Below are 16,332 nucleotides of genomic sequence, written 5' to 3'. Positions count from 1 at the left end.
CGTTCCTTGACCGTTGACCGCCGTGACTGGTTAGACCTTTATTGCACTGGTCAACTTTAGCTTTCTCCTTTATCTTGGCGCAATTAGCCCTTATTGATGCAAAGACGGTATCTTTTTTACCTTCAATGACCACTGTAATTATCACAGCCAGTGGCGCAATTAGCCAACAGAACTTAGTGACACCAAAATCTTCAAAGACAATTACCTAATCACTCCCTTTCACTGCTCTCTTTCACCGGCATCGTTTTAAGTTTATGCCATGTAATGACCAGTGTGATTATCACAGCCAGCACCGTAAGAACAGAAATAACGTAGAAGCTGGCCCACAAGGGTTTCACCTCGTACGTAGCTGTGGTGGTGAGCAACACCACGGTACCATCACTAAGGACCTGAGGTACTGTTTGCGCTTGCAAGATGTCCCGGTCCTTCTTTACACTTTGCACGCTACTATATGCTGTATATGACAGTAAAACTGCACAAAATGTGAGCTTAGTGAATCAACTTGTGGCAAGAAGAGGTTCAAATTACCTGCAAAACCGAGTACGAGGAGTGTCCTATAAAGGAACTTAAACCAAAAGATGGGGTCCTGGCTTGAAAAAACTGATCCCTTGCTCGACTGAACAGCCTGGCCGTCGGTGTTGGTGTCCCCAACGGCGCCACCACGGTGCCAGAATTTCTCAAAGGACTCTTCAATATCCTGCAACTTGGTACTCGTTGCCAATAAACATGTTCCCACAAAGGACACAATCGCTGACAAAATCCCGCCATAGACTTCGTGTCTGTTGTTTGATCCATCATTCCACAGCTTGTTCTGCTTGAACTTAACATCTCTGAGCTGTAACATGGATTCGACCATCAGTTTAATCTCTGTGCTGATAGCAGTGTCCAGCTTGGTCACACATAGCTTGTCCTTGAACTCGAGCTGTCCCATAGGCAGATCTCCGAAACAGGGTGCACTGATCTTGTTCTGGGGGGGAGTGGGAGCCCAGAGGAACCGTCTCATCTTGTTGAGATAGTACTCACTATCTTGAGTGCTTAATACCAGCTGATCAGTACTGCACCTGTTCTGAACCTCCACACTGGATGGCACCGGTATTTGCTGCATCAATGCTTCCACACAGACTGTTGTGTTCGCCATGGCCTGGAAGTCATTCGCTGTAACCCCAGTGAGGGAGGACCCGAGAGAGGTATTCCCCTTAAAGGTTGCAAGAAATGGTAGAGGCTTGTCAGATGAGGTGTTGTGTACGGTAAGAACAAGCCAAGTGTTTCCACCGGTGTTCCAAGCCCAGTAAGACGTCAGCAAATCGCAGGAGGAACGATAGTCGAACAATCCCCAGCTGTTGGTGTCCATGTTCCTGGTGACCACGACACATACCCTGGTGGAGGAATTAGAGCAGCCGCATTGGAGGCTGGGAAACCCGAGGTATGCTGTGGCGTCGTTGCTGTAGTAAGACGGTGCAAACCGACACTTTGGTACATCCTTAGTGTTCGTAAGATAATAGTGGCTGGAGGTGTTGAGCTTCTGGTACTTGGTGAAGTCCGTCCTTGCACTGCTGGCGTAGTTGGAAAGGTAGAATCCTGATGTGCTACGCGGCATGTTGTTCAGATCTGGTTCAATGCTGGGTGCAGTTGCAGCCCTGTAAGGTACAGCAATAAAGAGCAGGCTGAGATCCGCTTCGCTTTCCTTCTGAAGGATGGGAGTAGTCCAGAGGCACGACCGATTGCTCTGGTCATTACCAGTGGATAGGCACATGCGGATGCTGATGCCCCAGTCCACTCGCATTCTCCATTGCCAGTTGTGCCGGTGCTGCTTCATGTGACCACCTGCAACGTGGGGCTCGGCCGAGGCATACAGCTTGTTGGCTCCCTCATCACTCGTCCAGTTGCTGATCACTCTCCATGCACTAGCTTGCTGGTAGGCGGAATTGGCGAGTTCAATGTCGATGCCACTTGTCGTGGACAGGACACTGGCAAGGGAAGAACGCAGAGACCATCTGTAGAACGGATCGAATTCGTTTACAAAGCTGTTTACTTCGGGGCATGCAAAACCTTCTCTGGACGGGAGGTCGAGGTAGAAATGCTCATCGTCGGATCCATGACAAGAATGCGCGAGAAGCAGGAGTAGTGTTGCTGTGGGCAGAAGCAGCGAGAAGAGAATACTTGTCAGAGAGGGGTGAAGCCAATTGCAGAAGCTACTACTGCCTACATTCTCTGCCTGAGCCATTATAGCTTATAATCCTATGATTCACAACTGCAGCCATATATAAGGATATGAGGACATTCGTTTTACGTGCTTTTTTGTTTTCATACTACAAGTTGAAGGCGAAAGTGTTGTGGATGCTTCCTATTCCTTTAAAGATCCAATGCTTCCTTGTCTACAAACGAGCTTAAGAGCACGGATCTTCCATAAACCTCTTTCTTTATGAATGTTCACATGGCATCATAGAAAGAAAAGAATTCTTCCCAAAGTCTCCTCTGATATTCAGGAGAATTTGTCAATGGCTGGTGATGTTAACCTGTATGCAAGCATTACTTATATTAAGAACATTGGACGCACGAAGTGACAAATTATATGCATACACGAGTTGACAAGTTTCGGTTATCATTATTAATCTTCTTTGTCAACCAACGCTAGCTGAGGCTGGGTAAGACCTTGAGTATAATGCACGAGATTTGGACCGAGGATGAAAAAGATGCCGCCTTGGTAACAATTAGTCAATGTATGAGGCAACTATTTTTCCGCGAACTTTAACACGATCTAAAGATCTGAGCACGCACAACAGGTTTGCTGAACGCATGCCTACAGCTAAAACCCAGCGAATCTTTTTTGCAGCTTCCAACATTAGTGAAAATTTATTAGAGATAAGTTTTTATCTGTTCGCAATAACTTACTAGAACGCATGCTTGAACTGCATGATGCGAATCAGTAACAGCATCTGGATGAAAGAGAAGACAATGCGAGTTTGGAAATCAAATCAATCAAAACCAGACATACAATTTGTACGGTACAATTAATTATATAACTAGCGAGCATATGGCGTTGACCATCCATAATCTGGTCAACCATATTACTTTGACCCAGAAGATTCCTTTACGCCCACCGAAAAACTGGACAGAGCGTTTGCAGCCTTATCAACGTGGGTCGGCCAAAGAGGAAAAGCAATGCTCTTGCCAGATTGAACGGACGCACTCGTAGCCACGAGGTAGAGCGACGCCTGGCGTGGTATACAGCGAAACAAGGAAAGAGTGAATCTTTCGGGAAGTGCAGCTAAAAGCTTTCCAGCGATGGAAAAGCTCGTATAGCTTTTGCTCGATGACGCACAGGTCCGCTGCATTAAATCTGAAAGAGCGAATGAGTGGGTGCTGGCGAATAAGTTCAAAGAAAAACTAAAGAACCTGGATCGAATGTGAAGCTTTCAAAGAAAGGCTATAAACCCCGCAGTATCTGCAAGTTCATGGCTCTTCTCTTCTCTGCGTTATTAAAAACCGAACCGAACAAGAGCACAAAAGCCTGCTGTGCTGTTGTGCTGCTGTGCTGCCGCGGCACGAACGAGACAGACAGGCCAAGAGATTGATTAGCGCTAATTGCGGATATCGGGAATCATAATTACCTTGAGCGATGGCGGGTGATCAAGTTTTCCTGGACGAAAGCCGCGGCGAGAGGCTGCTCCCTGTCTGGTGCATTTAAAGTTGATCTATTCCCATTCGGCGTCACCACCATTCTCATTCATGGCCGCGTTCTCAGCTTGCAGATCGTAGTCGCGGCTCATTTGGTTGTTTTTGTCTTTCGCGCTTTTGCCAGGCCGTCTATTCCCTTTTGTCAGGGACATCCAATCTACAGCATCAGGTACAAACGGCATGGTTTCCAAGAGAAGCTCGGCAACTTCCAGATGCCCTGCCTTGGCAATGAGGTCTACCATGCACGCGTAGTGTTGCTTGGTAGGCTTTAACGCGAAGTCCCCTTGCAACGACACGAAGCACGGCGTCGAGTCCACCAACATGTCCCAGGGAAATCAAAATGGGGGCAAAGCAGGATTCACCAGCTGCTTCAATGAAATTTATGGTTTGGAAAAGGTGGCGGGCTTCAAAGGAGTGGCCGGTGTAGGCATACGCAGCCAGCATAACGCTCCACACGGTGAGATCTCTCTCTAGCATCAAATCGAACACTTTCTTGGCTTCTAAAACATGCCCATTCACGGCATATGCGATGAGCATGACGGTCCGAGATACTACGTCATGCTCCGGCATGGAAATGAAAACAAGTTTTGCGTCGTTAAGATGACCGACTTGGGCATACGAAATGAGCATGTTAGTACAAGAAACAAGGTCTTGTGGCATGGAGTCAAACAAAAATCGAGCTTTTTCAAGGTACCCTTTTGAGGCATACGCCGATAGCATTGCGTTTTGTGAAACTAAATCCTTGCATGGCAAAGATTCATAGGCCACCCTAGCATCGACTATGGCACCATACGTAGAGAGAAACGTGAGCATAACAGTACATGATACTGTATCCTGCATTGGCATTGTGTCGTATGTACGTTTGGCTCGATCAATATGCCCTTCTTGGATATATGCGTTTAAAAGTGATGTCCAGGAAAGCATATCCCACTGTGGCATGGTATCAAATAAGGCTTTGGAATCTTTCCCAGTACTGTGCTGGGAAAATGCCGAGAGCATTACGTTATATGCCACTATATCTCTCTGTGGCATCGCATCGAAGAGGAACTTACACTCACAAAGATGCCCAATGCGGGCATATGCTGTTAAGACGATAGTCCAAGAGACAAAATTGGCTTCCGGAAGAGCGTTGAAAAATCTTCGCAATTCCAAAACGTAGTCCTCTTGTTCAAACAGTCAACATTGCGTTGAAAGAAGCCACGTCCCATTGGGGCATCTTGCCAAACAAAAGCTTCGCAATGCTAGTGTCTCCCTGCGCGGCATACGCAGAGACCATCGCGTTCCACGAGACTATAGTTTTTTCGGGCATACAATCGAAAAGTCTCTGCGCGGCTGCCTCCGTGCTGGAACTAATCTCGAACTAATCTCCTCGACATATTGCAACGAGTACGAGGATGTGGCACGGAGGGGTCGCTGCCGAGACAGTTTCCATCGAGCTCAAATGGATGTGAGTGGGTTTGAGCAATCGATCTCTTTTTTCTTTCACCGCATTCGAGGATGGATTTCCAAACTTGTTCGTGCTGGGATCCGTGGCCAGCACGTTGCATTCCTTGCGCCGTTCAGCTCTCCCGCCGTGATCTTTGAGAGCTCTTGGTGATCTACGCTCTTCCCAGGATGTTCATCGCTTCCTTCACGGTCGTGGTGCCGTTCTTCCCGACTGGAACGTTGGAGCGCATGGAAGACGAGGGTGACATCGGCCTTCACTCTCCAACATTCCAATCTCCAGGGGTGGTCCGACGAGTCTTGACATCCACGCTCTCCAGGTTTGCTTGTTTCTCTTTTCTTTTCGATCTTTTGGCTCACCCGGACTTGCAAAGCAGGAGAGGTTTTACTTTGGTGACAGCGTTCTTCCCTGCTTCGAGTCGACAAAAGCCATTTGAAATGGCTTTTTCTTTGCCAAAAAGCCATTCCAAATGGCTTTTTGGCGGCCGAAATAAAACACTATCACGCCAGCCGCTAGAGCGGCCGCGCTCGAATCTCTCTAGCCTGCGAATCAGAGATCTAACTGTTCATTGTGTTGGCATATTCGTTCGACCGCTGAACTGGCCACGTGGAAAAAAAAACAAAGCATGAAAATAGTGCTAGACGAAACCCTTGGTTAACAACAAGTCAAGTTCATCAAAATGAGTCTTACAGGAGTCTGGAGTTGCAATAGAACAAGAGCGCTTGGTTAAGATAAGGCCGACAAGGTCGAGAATGGCCGACATCGTTTTGGTTACGGTTCAAGGCGGTGGTCACTTCAACACAGGTATGCTCTTTGCAAAGAAGCTCGCTTCTCAGGGCTGCCGTGTTACGGTGCTACTGCCGTGGCTGAACCCATCTGGAATGACCACGGACATAGCAAACATTGACATGCGCGCTCTCATGGAGTCCATTCCTTCCCCTCGACCGGCTTTCATTTTCCCTGGAGTTCGCAAGTCTCGTCCCGACCTTTTGCCATCATCCCGTTTTCCCACTGCCCTGCCTGACTCGCTCCGGAAACACCTCGATGTGCTGCGCCCCAAAGCGGTGGTTCTCGATCGAATGGTGATGTTCTGGGCAAGTCAAACTGTTGAGGAGAGAGGCATCCCAAAGTATATCCTCTACACAGGTGCTTCGGCGCATCTCGCTGTCATGCTCTCCTTCCACGGCCCCAGCCGAAGCGGGAATGTGGACCAAGACATGCAGAGCGTAGTTCATGTTCCCGGACTTCCACCTCTTCGATGGGCTGAGCTACCTTTGGACGTTGTCGTCAAATCCCATGGGTATCATTCTTTCTATGTTTCTGTTTGTTTCCGTGATCTTTGTTCACAGATTCTACTTGGGTAAAGAAGGCGTAGCCAAGCATTTTGTCCACTCCAACGGGATACTACTGAATACTTCCGAAGAGCTTGAAGGACCAGTAAGACGGGCATTTAGTGGAGGGTGATTTCTCACGTGTCCGTGCAGATATTGGATGCTTTACATTGCGAGTACCCCGAGATACGGTGCATTCCCATAGGACCTCTGTATCCATCTTCCTACCTCCAGGATGATCGACCCTCTCAAGAAGACATTCGAGGAACAGCGGTCTCAATCGGCAAGAACAGCGAGGATTCCACGGCGCTTGTCTCATGGCTGGACAAGCAACCCACGGCGTCGCTGGTCCTCATATGCTTCGGCAGCTTTATAGTCTTGGGCGACGAGATGATTCGAGAGCTGGCACACGGACTCGAATCGTCCGGCTTTAGATTCCTCTGGTCGCTTCCAAGTCCCAGGAACGAGGAGCCGACCGCCTACCTGAACCGCGTGCTACCTCCAAACTTTGCGGAGCGAACCTCCGGTAGGGGGAAAATCCTTACAGGTTGGGTGCCTCAGCAGCTGGTTCTCTCTCATCCGGCCATTGGTGCATTAGTTTCACACTGCGGGTGGAGTTCCGTGGTGGAGTGTATTCTGCTGGCTGGTGTTCCCATTCTGGCCTGGCCGTTCTTAGGTGACCAGCTCCCAACCTGCAGGCACCTTGTGGACGAGTACAAAATTGCGGTGGATATTGGGGTGGATGGTGTGCCGTCCGCAGATGACGTCGAGCGAGGCTTGCGTGCTGTAATGGAGGACCAAGAGCTCAGGAACCGTGCCAAGCAAAGGAGGAAGCTGGTCCGACAGGCTGCACTCTCCACCCAGCCGGGCAGCTCAGGGCATAACTTGGCAGAGTTCATCAGCTCGTTGGCTGGGTAATAGCGTCTCCTCCACATCTGTCAGGACTCCGGAGAAAAAGATGGCAGCGTCTTGCGGATATCGACCCAGAAGGACATAGTAGTAAGAAGAGATTACTGAACTCTATGTGGTTTGAGGTGGTGGTGTTTGTAAATCCGTGTGAAGTGTATAAGGGTGGAAGCGCGATTGTTCACGCGAGTGGATCGGAGCTGCTACGCAGGACAAGCACTGCATCTTTGCAGAAAGGATTCCTTCCCATGCTTTGGCAGTTTAGGATCCAAGGTAGAAGCCACAGCTTCTGCTTTTCTTTGATGCATTCGCTGTATTCCACCCGGAGAGAGACTGCAATGTGAGTTTGCGTGATCATCTTCGGGTTGCCAGAAGTTGTCTTGGCGTAGGCTACGGACCCAAAAGCTTAGACGTGACAAAGACTTTGCTGGCTTGTTACGAACTGGAACATCCCGTGAAAAAAACTGGAAAAGAAAACTGGCAAAAAGGTTATTCTTGTTGATATTCCAGCATCAGATCTTTGCAAGCTGAAAAGAAACATTAGCAGAAGAGAGGAAACTGAAAAGATGATGATGCTTGAAATATATTCCTAGCAAATGCCCTGCATTGACAAGGGCAAATTTGTGGAATGCCAGCGTTTCGTCCAATCGCTCCGCGCGGCTGGGGATTCCGGCGACGCCGCGGTGGGCAGGAAGATCCACGCACAGATCATCGCCAGTGGCTATGGCGCCGATCGATTCGTGGCCAATGCGGTGGTCCAGATGTATGGCCGCCTCGGGCTCGCCGAGGAATCGCGCCGGGCATTCCACGCGATCCAGCACAAGAACGAGTTCTCCTGGGGCATCGCCATCGCGGCGTCCGCCGCCAGCGGCCGGATCGACGAGGTGGAGCTCCTCTTCACCAGGACCCCGCAGCGCAGCGCCGTCCACTGGACGACGATGATCGTCGCCTACGCGCGCAATGGCGATCTGGAGAGGGCCAAATCCCTGTTCGAATCCATCGTCGACGGGGATGTGGTGCTCTCTAACGCGATGGTCGCGATATATGCCAGGAATGGGTACCTCGATCGCTCCAGGGCGATGTTCCTGGCGATGGAGCAGCGGGATCTTGCGTCCTGGAACACAATGGTGACAACACTTGCCCAAAAGGGGCATTTGGATATTGCGAACACGTTCTTCGAGAGAATGCCCGCGAGGAGCCGATTGTCGTGGAATTCCATGGTCGCGACCACTGCCGAGAGTGGAGATCTCTTTCACGCCAAGGAATTGTTTGATACGATGCCGGAGAGAGATCTCGTCTCGTGGACCGCGATGATCCAGGGGTATGCCCAGAACGGGCGTCTTGTGGAAGGAAAGGATCTGTTTGATCGAATGGGAACCAGGAATATCGTTTCGTGGAATGCCCTTATCACTGCTTATGGAGTGGCCCTGATGATCGACAAGGCGAAAGAGATCTTTCAGAAGGTGGCGCACCGCGACGTTGTCTCGTGGACGGCCATGGCGACGGCATTTGCCCAGAACGGGCATCTGGAAGATGCTCGGCGGTGCTTCGAATCGATGCCCGTGAAGGATGTAGTGGCGTGGAACATCCTGTGCCGGAGCTACGTCGCGCACGGCGAGATCGACCAGGCGAAGCTCGAGTTTGATCGGATCCCAGAGAAGAACCTCGTCTCCTGGAACGCGATGATCCACGCCTACACACAGAGCCGGCGGCTGGATCGCGCTAAGGCAGCGCTGGATCGAATGCCCTGGTGTAACGTGATCTCCTGGACGACCATGATGGTGGCCTACTCGCAGAACTTCCAGCTCGCCGAGGCGGAGGCGATGTTCTTCTCGATGCCCGAGCGGAGCCTCATCTCTTGGAACGCGATGTTCGTCGCGTACGCACAGCACGGGCATCTCGCAAAGGCGAAGGCTATCTTCGACGCCACCCCGGAGAAGACCGACATCGTCTCCTGGAACGCGCTCATCGTCATGTATGCCGCGAACGGCCACGGCCCCGAGGCCGAGGAGTTCTTCCGGGAGCTCAACTTGGAGGGCGTCACCCCGGACGACATCACCTTCACGGGGATCTTGGTGGCGGCGACGCACACCGGATCGGTGAGGCGGGGCGTGGAGAAGTTCCAGATGATGGTGGCGGACTTTGGGATCTGGCCGAGCTGCGAGCACTTTGGAGTGATGCTCGACACGCTGGGGCGGTCCGGTGAGGTGGCCGGGGCCGAGGAGCTGCTGCGCGGGATGCCGTTCGAGCCCGACCTGGTGGCGTGCAAGTCCGTGCTGGGGGCGTGTGCGGTGTACAGGGACGTGGAGTGCGCCGAGAGGGTGGGCGAGGCCGCCATGGCGCTCTTCCCAGAAGACTCGGCCACGTACGTGGTGCTGTCCAATGTGTTTGCTGCCGCGGGGTTGCCGATTGATCGCGGGGTTGCCAAGGTTTTGGGAGGACTGGAGATGGAAGACGATGATTCGGCTTGTGTTTATCAAGGGCGCCGGTTTGCTTCTGGTAAGCTGGACAGTATTCTTCAAAAGATGATTGACGTTCCTTGACCGTTGACCGCCATTGCCACCCTGCTGACTGGTCAGACCTTTATTGCACTGGTCAACTTTAGTTAGCCCTTAGTGATGCAAAGACGGTAATATTCTGATCTTTTTTACCTCCAATGACCACTGTAATTATCACAACCAGCACCGTAAGACCAGAACAGTGTTGACATCCATTGACCGTCTGGTCATAGTAGGCTTGATCGCTTTCTCCTTTATCTTGGGGCAATTAGCCGGCAGAACTTAGTGACACCAAAATCTTCAAAGACGGTTATGATTAGTGAATCATTCCATTTCACTGCTCTCTTTCGCCGGCAGTGTTTTAAGTTGACGCCATGTAACGACCAGTGTGATTATCACAGCCAGCGCCGTAAGAACAGAAATAACATAGAAGCTGGCCCACAAGGGTTTCACCTCGTACGTAGCTGTGGTGGTGAGCAACACCACGGTACCATCACTGAGGACCTGAGGTACTGTTTGCGCTTGCAAGATGTCCCGGTCCTTCTTTACACTTTGCACGCTACTATATGCTGTATATGACAGTAAAACTGCACAAAATATGAACTTAGTGAATCAACTTGTGGCAAGAAGAGGTCAAATTACCTGCAAAAGCGAGTACGAGGAGCGTCCTATAAAGGAACTTAAACCAAAAGATGGGGTCCTGGCTTGAAAAAACTGATCCCTTGCTTGACTGAGCAGCCTGGCCGTCGGTGTTGGAGTCCCCAACGGCGCCACCATGATGCCAGAATTTCTCAAAGGACTCTTCAATATCCTGCAACTTGTTACTCGTTGCCAAGAAACATGTTCCCACGAAGGACACAATCGCTGACAAAATCCCGCCATAGACTTCGTGTCTGTTGTTTGATCCATCATTCCACAGCTTCTTCTGCTTGAACTTAACGTCTCTGAGCTGTAACATGGATTCGACCATCAGTTTAATCTCTGTGCTGGTAGTAGTGTCCAGCTTTGTCACACATAGCTTGTCCTTGAACTCGAGCTGTCCCATAGGCAGATCTCCGAAACAGGGTGTACTGATCTTGTTCTGGGGGGGAGTGGGAGCCCAGAGGAACCGTCTCATCTTGTTGAGGTAGTACTCACCATCTTGAGTGCTTAATACCAGCTGATCAGTACTGCACCTGTTCTGAACCTCCACACTGGATGGCACCGGTGTTTGCTGCATCAATGCTTCCACACAGACTGTTGTGTTCGCCATGGCCTGGAAGTCATTCGCTGTAACCCAAGTGAGGGAGGACCCGAAAGAGGTATTCCCCTTAAAGGTTGCAAGAAATGGTAGAGGCTTGTCAGATGAGGTGTTGTGTACGGTAAGAACAAGCCAAGTGTTTCCACCGGTGTTCCAAGCCCAGTAAGACGTCAGCAAATCGCAGGAGGAACGATAGTCGAACAATCCCCAGCTGCTGGTGTCCATGTTCCTGGTGACCACGACACATACCCTGGTGGAGGAATTGGAGCAGCCGCATTGGAGGCTGGGAAACCCGAGGTATGCTGTGGCGTCGTTGCTGTAGTAAGATGGGGCAAACCGACACTTTGGTACATCCTTAGTGTTCGTGAGATAATAGTGGCTGGAGGTGTTGATCTTCTGGTACTTGGTGAAGTCCGTCCTTGCATTGCTGGCGTAGTTGGAAAGGTAGAATCCTGATGTGCTACGCGGCATGTTGTTCAGATCTGGTTCAATGCTGGGTGCAGTTGCAGCCCTGTAAGGTACAGCAATAAAGAGCAGGCTGAGATCCGCTTCTCTTTCCATCTGAAGGATGGGAGTAGTCCAGAGGCATGACCGATTGCTGTGGTCATTACCAGTGGATAGGCACATGCGGATGCTGATGCCCCAGTCCACTCGCATTCTCCATTGCCAGTTGCGCCGGTGCTGCTTCATGTGACCACCTGCAATGTGAGGATCGGCCGAGGCGTACAGCTTGTTGGCTCCCTCATCACTCGTCCAGTTGCTGATCACTCTCCATGCACTAGCTTGCTGGTAGGCGGAATTGGCGAGCTCAATGTCGATGCGACTTGTCGTGGAGAGGACACTGGCAAGGGAAGAACGCAGAGACCATCTGTAGAACGGATCGAATTCGTTTACAAAGCTGTTTACTTCGGGGCATGCAAAACCTTCTCTGGATGGGAGGTCGAGGTAGAAATGCTCATCGTCGGATCCATGACAAGAATGCGCGAGAAGCAGGAGTAGTGTTGCTGTGGGCAGAAGCAGCGAGAAGAGAATACCTGTCAGAGAGGGGTGAAGCCAATTGCAGAAGCTACTACTGCCTACATTCTCTGCCTGAGCCATTATAGGTTATAATCCTATGATTCAGCCGCACAACTGCAGCCATATATAAGCCATGCCCAGGACCGACGCCTCCCGTTAAACACCATCCTGATTCACTCTCTCTCCGCTTACCTGACGATGATGTGGCATCAGGCCTTCACATGCTTTTGTCCCACTTTTACTTGCTTCAGACTAGGACAAAAGCATGTGAAGTAAAGGCATCTTTTTGTTTTCATACTACAAGTTGGAGGCGAAAGTGTTGTGGATGCTTCCCATTCCCTTAAAAGACCAATGGTTCTTCTGGCAAATCCTTGTCTACAAACGAGCTTAAGAGCACGGATTTTCCAGAAGCCTTTTTCTTTGTGAACGTTCACATGGTATCACAGAAGGAAAAGAATTCTTCCCAAAGTCTCCTCTGATATTCAGGAGAATTTGTGCAAGCATTAGTTATATTAAGAACATTGGACGCACGAAGAGACCAGGCCGGGGAAGACCTTGAATATAATGCACGAGATTTGGACCGAGGATGAAAAAGATGCCGCCTTGGTAACAATTAGTCAATGTATGAGGGCGCATGCCTACAGCTAAAACCCAGCGAATCTTTTTGCAGCTTCCAACATTAGTGAAAATTTATTAGAGATAAGTTTTTATATGTTCACAATAACTTACTAGAACGCCTGCTAGAAGTGCATGATGCGAATCAGTAACAGCATCTGGATGAAAGAGAAGACAATGCGAGTTTGGAAATCAAATCAATCAAAACCAAGCTGGGAGACATACAATTTGTACGGTGCAATTAATTAGATAACTAGCGAGCATATGGCGTTGACCATCCACAATCTGGTCAACCATATTACTTTGACCGGCCATGACCAGAAGATTCCTTTACGGCCACCGAAAAACTGGACAGAGCGTTTGCAGCCTTATCAACGTGGGTCGGCCAAAGAGGAAAAGCAATGCTCTTGCCAGATTGAACGGACGCACTCGTAGCCACGAGGTAGAGCGACGCCTGGCGTGGTACACAGCGAAACAAGGAAAGAGTGAATCTTTCGGGAAGTGCAGCTAAAAGCTTTCCAGCGATGGAAAAGCTCGTATAGCTTTTGCGCGATGACGCACAGGTTCGCTGCATTAAATCTGAAAGAGCGAGACGAATGAGTGGCTGCTGGCAAATAAGCTAAAAGAAAAATTAAAGAACCTGGATCGAATGTGAAGCTTTCAAAGAAAGGCTATAAACGCCGCAGTATCTGCAAGTTCATGGCTCTTCTCTTCTCTGCGTTATTAAAAACCGAACCGAACAAGAGCACAAAAGCCTGCTGTGCTGCTGTGCTGCTGTGCTGCCGCTGCACGAACGAGACAGACAGGCCAAGAGATTGATTAGCGGCTAATTGCGGATATCGGGAATCATAATTACCTTGAGCGATGGTGGGTGATCAAGTTTTCCTGGACGAAAGCCGCGGCGAGAGGCTGCTCCCTGTCTGGTGCATTTAAAGTTGATCTATTCCCACTCGGCGTCCCCACCATTCTCATTCATGGCCGCGTTCTCAGCTTGCAGATCGTAGTCGCAGTAGCGGCTCATTTGGTTGTTTTTGTCTTTCGCGCTTTTGCCAGGCCGCCTCTTCCCTTTTGTCGCTTCCTCTTGTTTCTCGTCCAGCCACAGCCCAGCTAGCAGTGCACTTGTTTGCTTAGCTTTGGCTCCTGCTCCATTCGTATTTTGCTTGGAAGTCCCGATGATTTTGCGAGAGAGATAGTTCCAAGTGGAGTTGGCCTCGTCGAGAGCTAAAGTTCTGTGCTCGCTACGGTTGGCGGTAACTGTAAGTTTTGCATTCGCTGCGTCTCGAGCTTGAGTTTGTTTTGAGCCTGTTTGATGTTGCTGCTCTAGTTTCGAGGAGAGAGTCCGAGAGTCTCGAGTATCCGAGTGTTTTCTTTCTGCTGTTCCCGGTGTAGTGTCGTCACGGAAACAATGCCCGCCGCTACTAACAAGTTGCTGACGCGCAGGCCGAGAATCTCCTCAAGGATCTGAAAAGAGAGAAGACGTCACAATGGAGCATGGCCAGCAAGTGTACTGGAAATGTTGCTCACCTCTTGGCTTTGTGGTTAGGAGATTCAACAGGCGAACTCCATCTGATCAAGTAAGTGCCGCGGAGAACGAGCAGCTCGAGGGCTTGAAAACCGTGACGAGGAACAAGGGGGGCTGGAAAACTTACCCCTTCATCATAGGTGCGTTGTCGTTATGTTTCCCAAAGCCCCTGCAGAAAACACGTGATCAGGCACAAATATAACAGTAAACACTTGTCTCGTTGGCTCACTCCAAACTGTTCTTCTGTGCCTGCAGGGAATGAGATCTCCGAGAAGTTGGCAATGATCGGACTTCATGTAAATCTTATAACGTACCTCGTGCAACAGCTCAACATGAGCAATGTTCAGGCGGCTGTGACTCTGACTAACTTCAATGGCTTGAACAACATCACTCCGCTGCTGGGTGCGTACGTTGCGGATGCTCACTTGGGACGATACATGACGATCATTATCGGCTCTCTAACATATGCCATTGTGAGTAATCTGTGTCACAGAAAAGGAGAACTTTTTTATCGTACACCAAATCATTGAAAGTTTTACCTGTCCTCGCGTTTCAGGGAATTGTGATGCTCACAATCGATGCAACTTTCTCATCCCTCCGGCCGCCGCATTGCAACGCTGCCAAAGAAGTAGCCTGTCAACCGGCGTCGTCAGCTCAAAAGGCCTTCCTTTATATCTCCTTCGCGTTCTTCGCGCTTGGCTCCGGAGGCATCAAGCCTTGCGTTGCCGCGTTTGGAGCAGACCAGTTCGATCAGAAGAACTTGAAGCAAAGAAAGCAGTCGTTCAGCTTCTTCAACTGGTATTTCTTCGGCCTGGGAATCGCCATTCTTCTGTCCGTCACAGTCATCGTCTACGTCCAGGAGCACGTCGGATGGACCTGGGGTTTCGGAATCCCTGCCGTTGCTATGGTCATATCCGTCATCTTCTTTCTCGTCGGCTCGCCATGGTACCGGCACGTTGCACCAAATGGAAGTCCCTTCATCAGGCTACTCCAAGTTGTAGCCGCAGCATATCGGAAACGCAGATTAAGCCTGCCGGAAGATCCCGCACACCTTTACAACGTTGAAGCCGAAACTGGAGTTCGTCTACAACACACGGACCAATTCAGGTGACGTTCTCTGCTCTTCGTAAAAAGTCTGACTTCGCCTCTCTCTCCCAGGTTCCTTGACAAGTCGGCCTGTCCAGCCGATGAAGACTTCGAAGACGGTAAACCACTGCCATGGAGGCTGTGCTCCGTCCAGCAGGTAGAAGAGCTCAAATGCATCATAAGAACCTCGCCTATATGGGCCACTGGCATAGTCTTCACGCTAGCTCACGGCCTCCAAAACACTTTCACCATCCAGCAAGCCAGAAGTATGGACCGACACCTACGCTCTTTCGTCATACCGCCTGCAACTTTCCACGTCTTCGGAATCCTGACACTGCTCGCTTGCGTTCCACTATACGACCGGGTCTTCATGCCGCTGGCCAGAAAAGTCACGGGCCACGAGCGCGGCATTACTTTCTTGCAGAGAATCGGAATCGGCCTCTTCATCTCTATAATGGCCATGGTAGTTGCGGCGTTTGCCGAAGGAGCTCGGAGAAAGGCGGCACTAAATGCCGGACTCCTGGACCACCCCCACCGAACGGTTCCTTTCTCTGCCTTCTGGCTGGCGCCACAGTTCATCCTTATCGGCATGTCCGAGTCTTTCGTATCCATCGGACATCTGGAGTTCTTCTACGATCAGTTTCCAGAGCATCTCCGCAGCCTTGCCAGTGCGTTGTTTTCGAGCATCACTGCGCTGGGTAGCTACCTCAGCAGTATCCTCGTCACTGTTGTTAACAGAGAGACCTCCCGCGGGGGACGAGTAAGCTGGCTCAGCAACAACCTCAACAAAGGCCACCTTGATTACTTCTACTGGCTGCAGGCCGTGCTGTTTGCAGTAAACTTCGTCATATTCCTGTTTTGCGCTCGCTGGTACAGATACAAATCGATTATTGCCGACGAAGACAGTCTGGATTCTGAGAAAGTAGCACTGGAGCTCGTAGCCACTGACAAATTGGACGACAGTAGAAAATGACCGACCAGGTAGGCTCTTCTGC

General features: G+C 50.3%; 6 protein-coding genes and 2 long non-coding RNA genes across 9 annotated transcripts; 3 read left to right on the top strand and 5 right to left on the bottom strand.

The window, feature by feature from the left end:
- Positions 1 to 119: 119 nt before the first annotated feature.
- LOC9630852 lies at positions 120 to 2,224 on the bottom strand. The gene is made up of 2 exons (XM_002967518.2): positions 529 to 2,224; positions 120 to 472 (listed from the first exon to the last, which is right to left on the bottom strand). The coding sequence occupies exons 1-2, from the start codon at positions 2,222 to 2,224 to the stop codon at positions 210 to 212; spliced, it is 1,959 nt and encodes a 652-aa protein (XP_002967564.1). The 3' UTR covers positions 120 to 209.
- Positions 2,225 to 3,224: 1,000 nt separating this feature from the next.
- Positions 3,225 to 5,506, bottom strand: LOC112345669 (pentatricopeptide repeat-containing protein At1g09410, mitochondrial-like). Of its 2 annotated transcripts, XM_024672917.1 has the most exons (3): positions 3,612 to 5,506; positions 3,397 to 3,535; positions 3,225 to 3,340 (listed from the first exon to the last, which is right to left on the bottom strand). In XM_024672917.1, the coding sequence occupies exon 1, from the start codon at positions 4,708 to 4,710 to the stop codon at positions 3,844 to 3,846; it is 867 nt and encodes a 288-aa protein (XP_024528685.1). In that variant the 5' UTR covers positions 4,711 to 5,506; the 3' UTR covers positions 3,225 to 3,340; positions 3,397 to 3,535; positions 3,612 to 3,843. The 2 variants fall into 2 exon arrangements, with proteins under 2 accessions (XP_024528685.1, XP_024528684.1); XM_024672916.1 differs by having other exon boundaries at positions 3,397 to 5,506.
- Positions 5,507 to 5,789: 283 nt separating this feature from the next.
- Positions 5,790 to 7,716, top strand: LOC9630851 (anthocyanidin 3-O-glucosyltransferase 6). Its single transcript, XM_002967775.2, has 3 exons — positions 5,790 to 6,422; positions 6,472 to 6,559; positions 6,607 to 7,716. The coding sequence occupies exons 1-3, from the start codon at positions 5,875 to 5,877 to the stop codon at positions 7,369 to 7,371; spliced, it is 1,401 nt and encodes a 466-aa protein (XP_002967821.1). The 5' UTR covers positions 5,790 to 5,874; the 3' UTR covers positions 7,372 to 7,716.
- A 239-nt stretch (positions 7,717 to 7,955) lies between these two features.
- On the top strand, positions 7,956 to 9,902 carry LOC9632639 (pentatricopeptide repeat-containing protein At4g02750). Its single transcript, XM_024672723.1, has 2 exons — positions 7,956 to 8,654; positions 8,877 to 9,902. Exons 1-2 carry the CDS (start codon positions 7,956 to 7,958, stop codon positions 9,900 to 9,902), a joined length of 1,725 nt encoding a protein of 574 aa, XP_024528491.1.
- An 82-nt stretch (positions 9,903 to 9,984) lies between these two features.
- LOC9630850 lies at positions 9,985 to 12,244 on the bottom strand. The gene is made up of 2 exons (XM_002967517.2): positions 10,500 to 12,244; positions 9,985 to 10,444 (listed from the first exon to the last, which is right to left on the bottom strand). Exons 1-2 carry the CDS (start codon positions 12,193 to 12,195, stop codon positions 10,182 to 10,184), a joined length of 1,959 nt encoding a protein of 652 aa, XP_002967563.1. The 5' UTR covers positions 12,196 to 12,244; the 3' UTR covers positions 9,985 to 10,181.
- A 669-nt stretch (positions 12,245 to 12,913) lies between these two features.
- On the bottom strand, positions 12,914 to 14,345 carry LOC112345670. Its single transcript, XR_002992119.1, has 4 exons — positions 14,254 to 14,345; positions 13,586 to 14,190; positions 13,370 to 13,514; positions 12,914 to 13,308 (listed from the first exon to the last, which is right to left on the bottom strand). It is a non-coding gene; the product is annotated as an uncharacterized LOC112345670 (long non-coding RNA).
- LOC9632638 (protein NRT1/ PTR FAMILY 3.1) lies at positions 13,921 to 16,330 on the top strand. Its single transcript, XM_002967773.2, has 5 exons — positions 13,921 to 13,985; positions 14,170 to 14,391; positions 14,507 to 14,724; positions 14,808 to 15,358; positions 15,410 to 16,330. Exons 2-5 carry the CDS (start codon positions 14,214 to 14,216, stop codon positions 16,308 to 16,310), a joined length of 1,848 nt encoding a protein of 615 aa, XP_002967819.1. The 5' UTR covers positions 13,921 to 13,985; positions 14,170 to 14,213; the 3' UTR covers positions 16,311 to 16,330.
- Positions 14,410 to 14,904, bottom strand: LOC112345671. Its single transcript, XR_002992120.1, has 3 exons — positions 14,791 to 14,904; positions 14,566 to 14,733; positions 14,410 to 14,500 (listed from the first exon to the last, which is right to left on the bottom strand). It is a non-coding gene; the product is annotated as an uncharacterized LOC112345671 (long non-coding RNA).
- Positions 16,331 to 16,332: the final 2 nt, after the last annotated feature.

The sequence above is a fragment of the Selaginella moellendorffii genome, unplaced genomic scaffold (genome assembly GCF_000143415.4).
Source record: "Selaginella moellendorffii unplaced genomic scaffold, v1.0 SELMOscaffold_9, whole genome shotgun sequence".
NCBI lineage: Eukaryota > Viridiplantae > Streptophyta > Lycopodiopsida > Selaginellales > Selaginellaceae > Selaginella > Selaginella moellendorffii.
The sequence above is the reverse complement of the archived record's forward strand: the minus strand, read 5'-3'. Positions and strand labels throughout refer to the sequence as shown.

What these genes read in the sequence shown, in the direction of transcription:
- LOC9632638 (XM_002967773.2), top strand. Translation starts at nt 14,214, where the DNA reads ATGGAGCATGGCCAGCAAGTGTACTGGAAATGTTGCTCACCTCTTGGC. An exon ending in AACTTACCCCTTCATCATAG is followed by an intron (nt 14,392 to 14,506) that starts GTGCGTTGTCGT and finishes CTGTGCCTGCAG; the next exon opens with GGAATGAGATCTCCGAGAAG. An exon ending in CAACACACGGACCAATTCAG is followed by an intron (nt 15,359 to 15,409) that starts GTGACGTTCTCT and finishes TCTCTCTCCCAG; the next exon opens with GTTCCTTGACAAGTCGGCCT.
- LOC9630851 (XM_002967775.2), top strand. Translation starts at nt 5,875, where the DNA reads ATGGCCGACATCGTTTTGGTTACGGTTCAAGGCGGTGGTCACTTCAAC. An exon ending in GTTGTCGTCAAATCCCATGG is followed by an intron (nt 6,423 to 6,471) that starts GTATCATTCTTT and finishes CTTTGTTCACAG; the next exon opens with ATTCTACTTGGGTAAAGAAG. An exon ending in CCGAAGAGCTTGAAGGACCA is followed by an intron (nt 6,560 to 6,606) that starts GTAAGACGGGCA and finishes GTGTCCGTGCAG; the next exon opens with ATATTGGATGCTTTACATTG.
- LOC112345669 (XM_024672916.1), bottom strand. Translation starts at nt 4,710, where the DNA reads ATGCCACAGAGAGATATAGTGGCATATAACGTAATGCTCTCGGCATTT.
- LOC9630850 (XM_002967517.2), bottom strand. Translation starts at nt 12,195, where the DNA reads ATGGCTCAGGCAGAGAATGTAGGCAGTAGTAGCTTCTGCAATTGGCTT. An exon ending in CCTCGTACTCGCTTTTGCAG is followed by an intron (nt 10,445 to 10,499) that starts GTAATTTGACCT and finishes TATTTTGTGCAG; the next exon opens with TTTTACTGTCATATACAGCA.
- LOC9630852 (XM_002967518.2), bottom strand. Translation starts at nt 2,224, where the DNA reads ATGGCTCAGGCAGAGAATGTAGGCAGTAGTAGCTTCTGCAATTGGCTT. An exon ending in CCTCGTACTCGGTTTTGCAG is followed by an intron (nt 473 to 528) that starts GTAATTTGAACC and finishes CATTTTGTGCAG; the next exon opens with TTTTACTGTCATATACAGCA.
- LOC9632639 (XM_024672723.1), top strand. Translation starts at nt 7,956, where the DNA reads ATGCCCTGCATTGACAAGGGCAAATTTGTGGAATGCCAGCGTTTCGTC. An exon ending in CGATGCCGGAGAGAGATCTC is followed by an intron (nt 8,655 to 8,876) that starts GTCTCGTGGACC and finishes GCATTTGCCCAG; the next exon opens with AACGGGCATCTGGAAGATGC.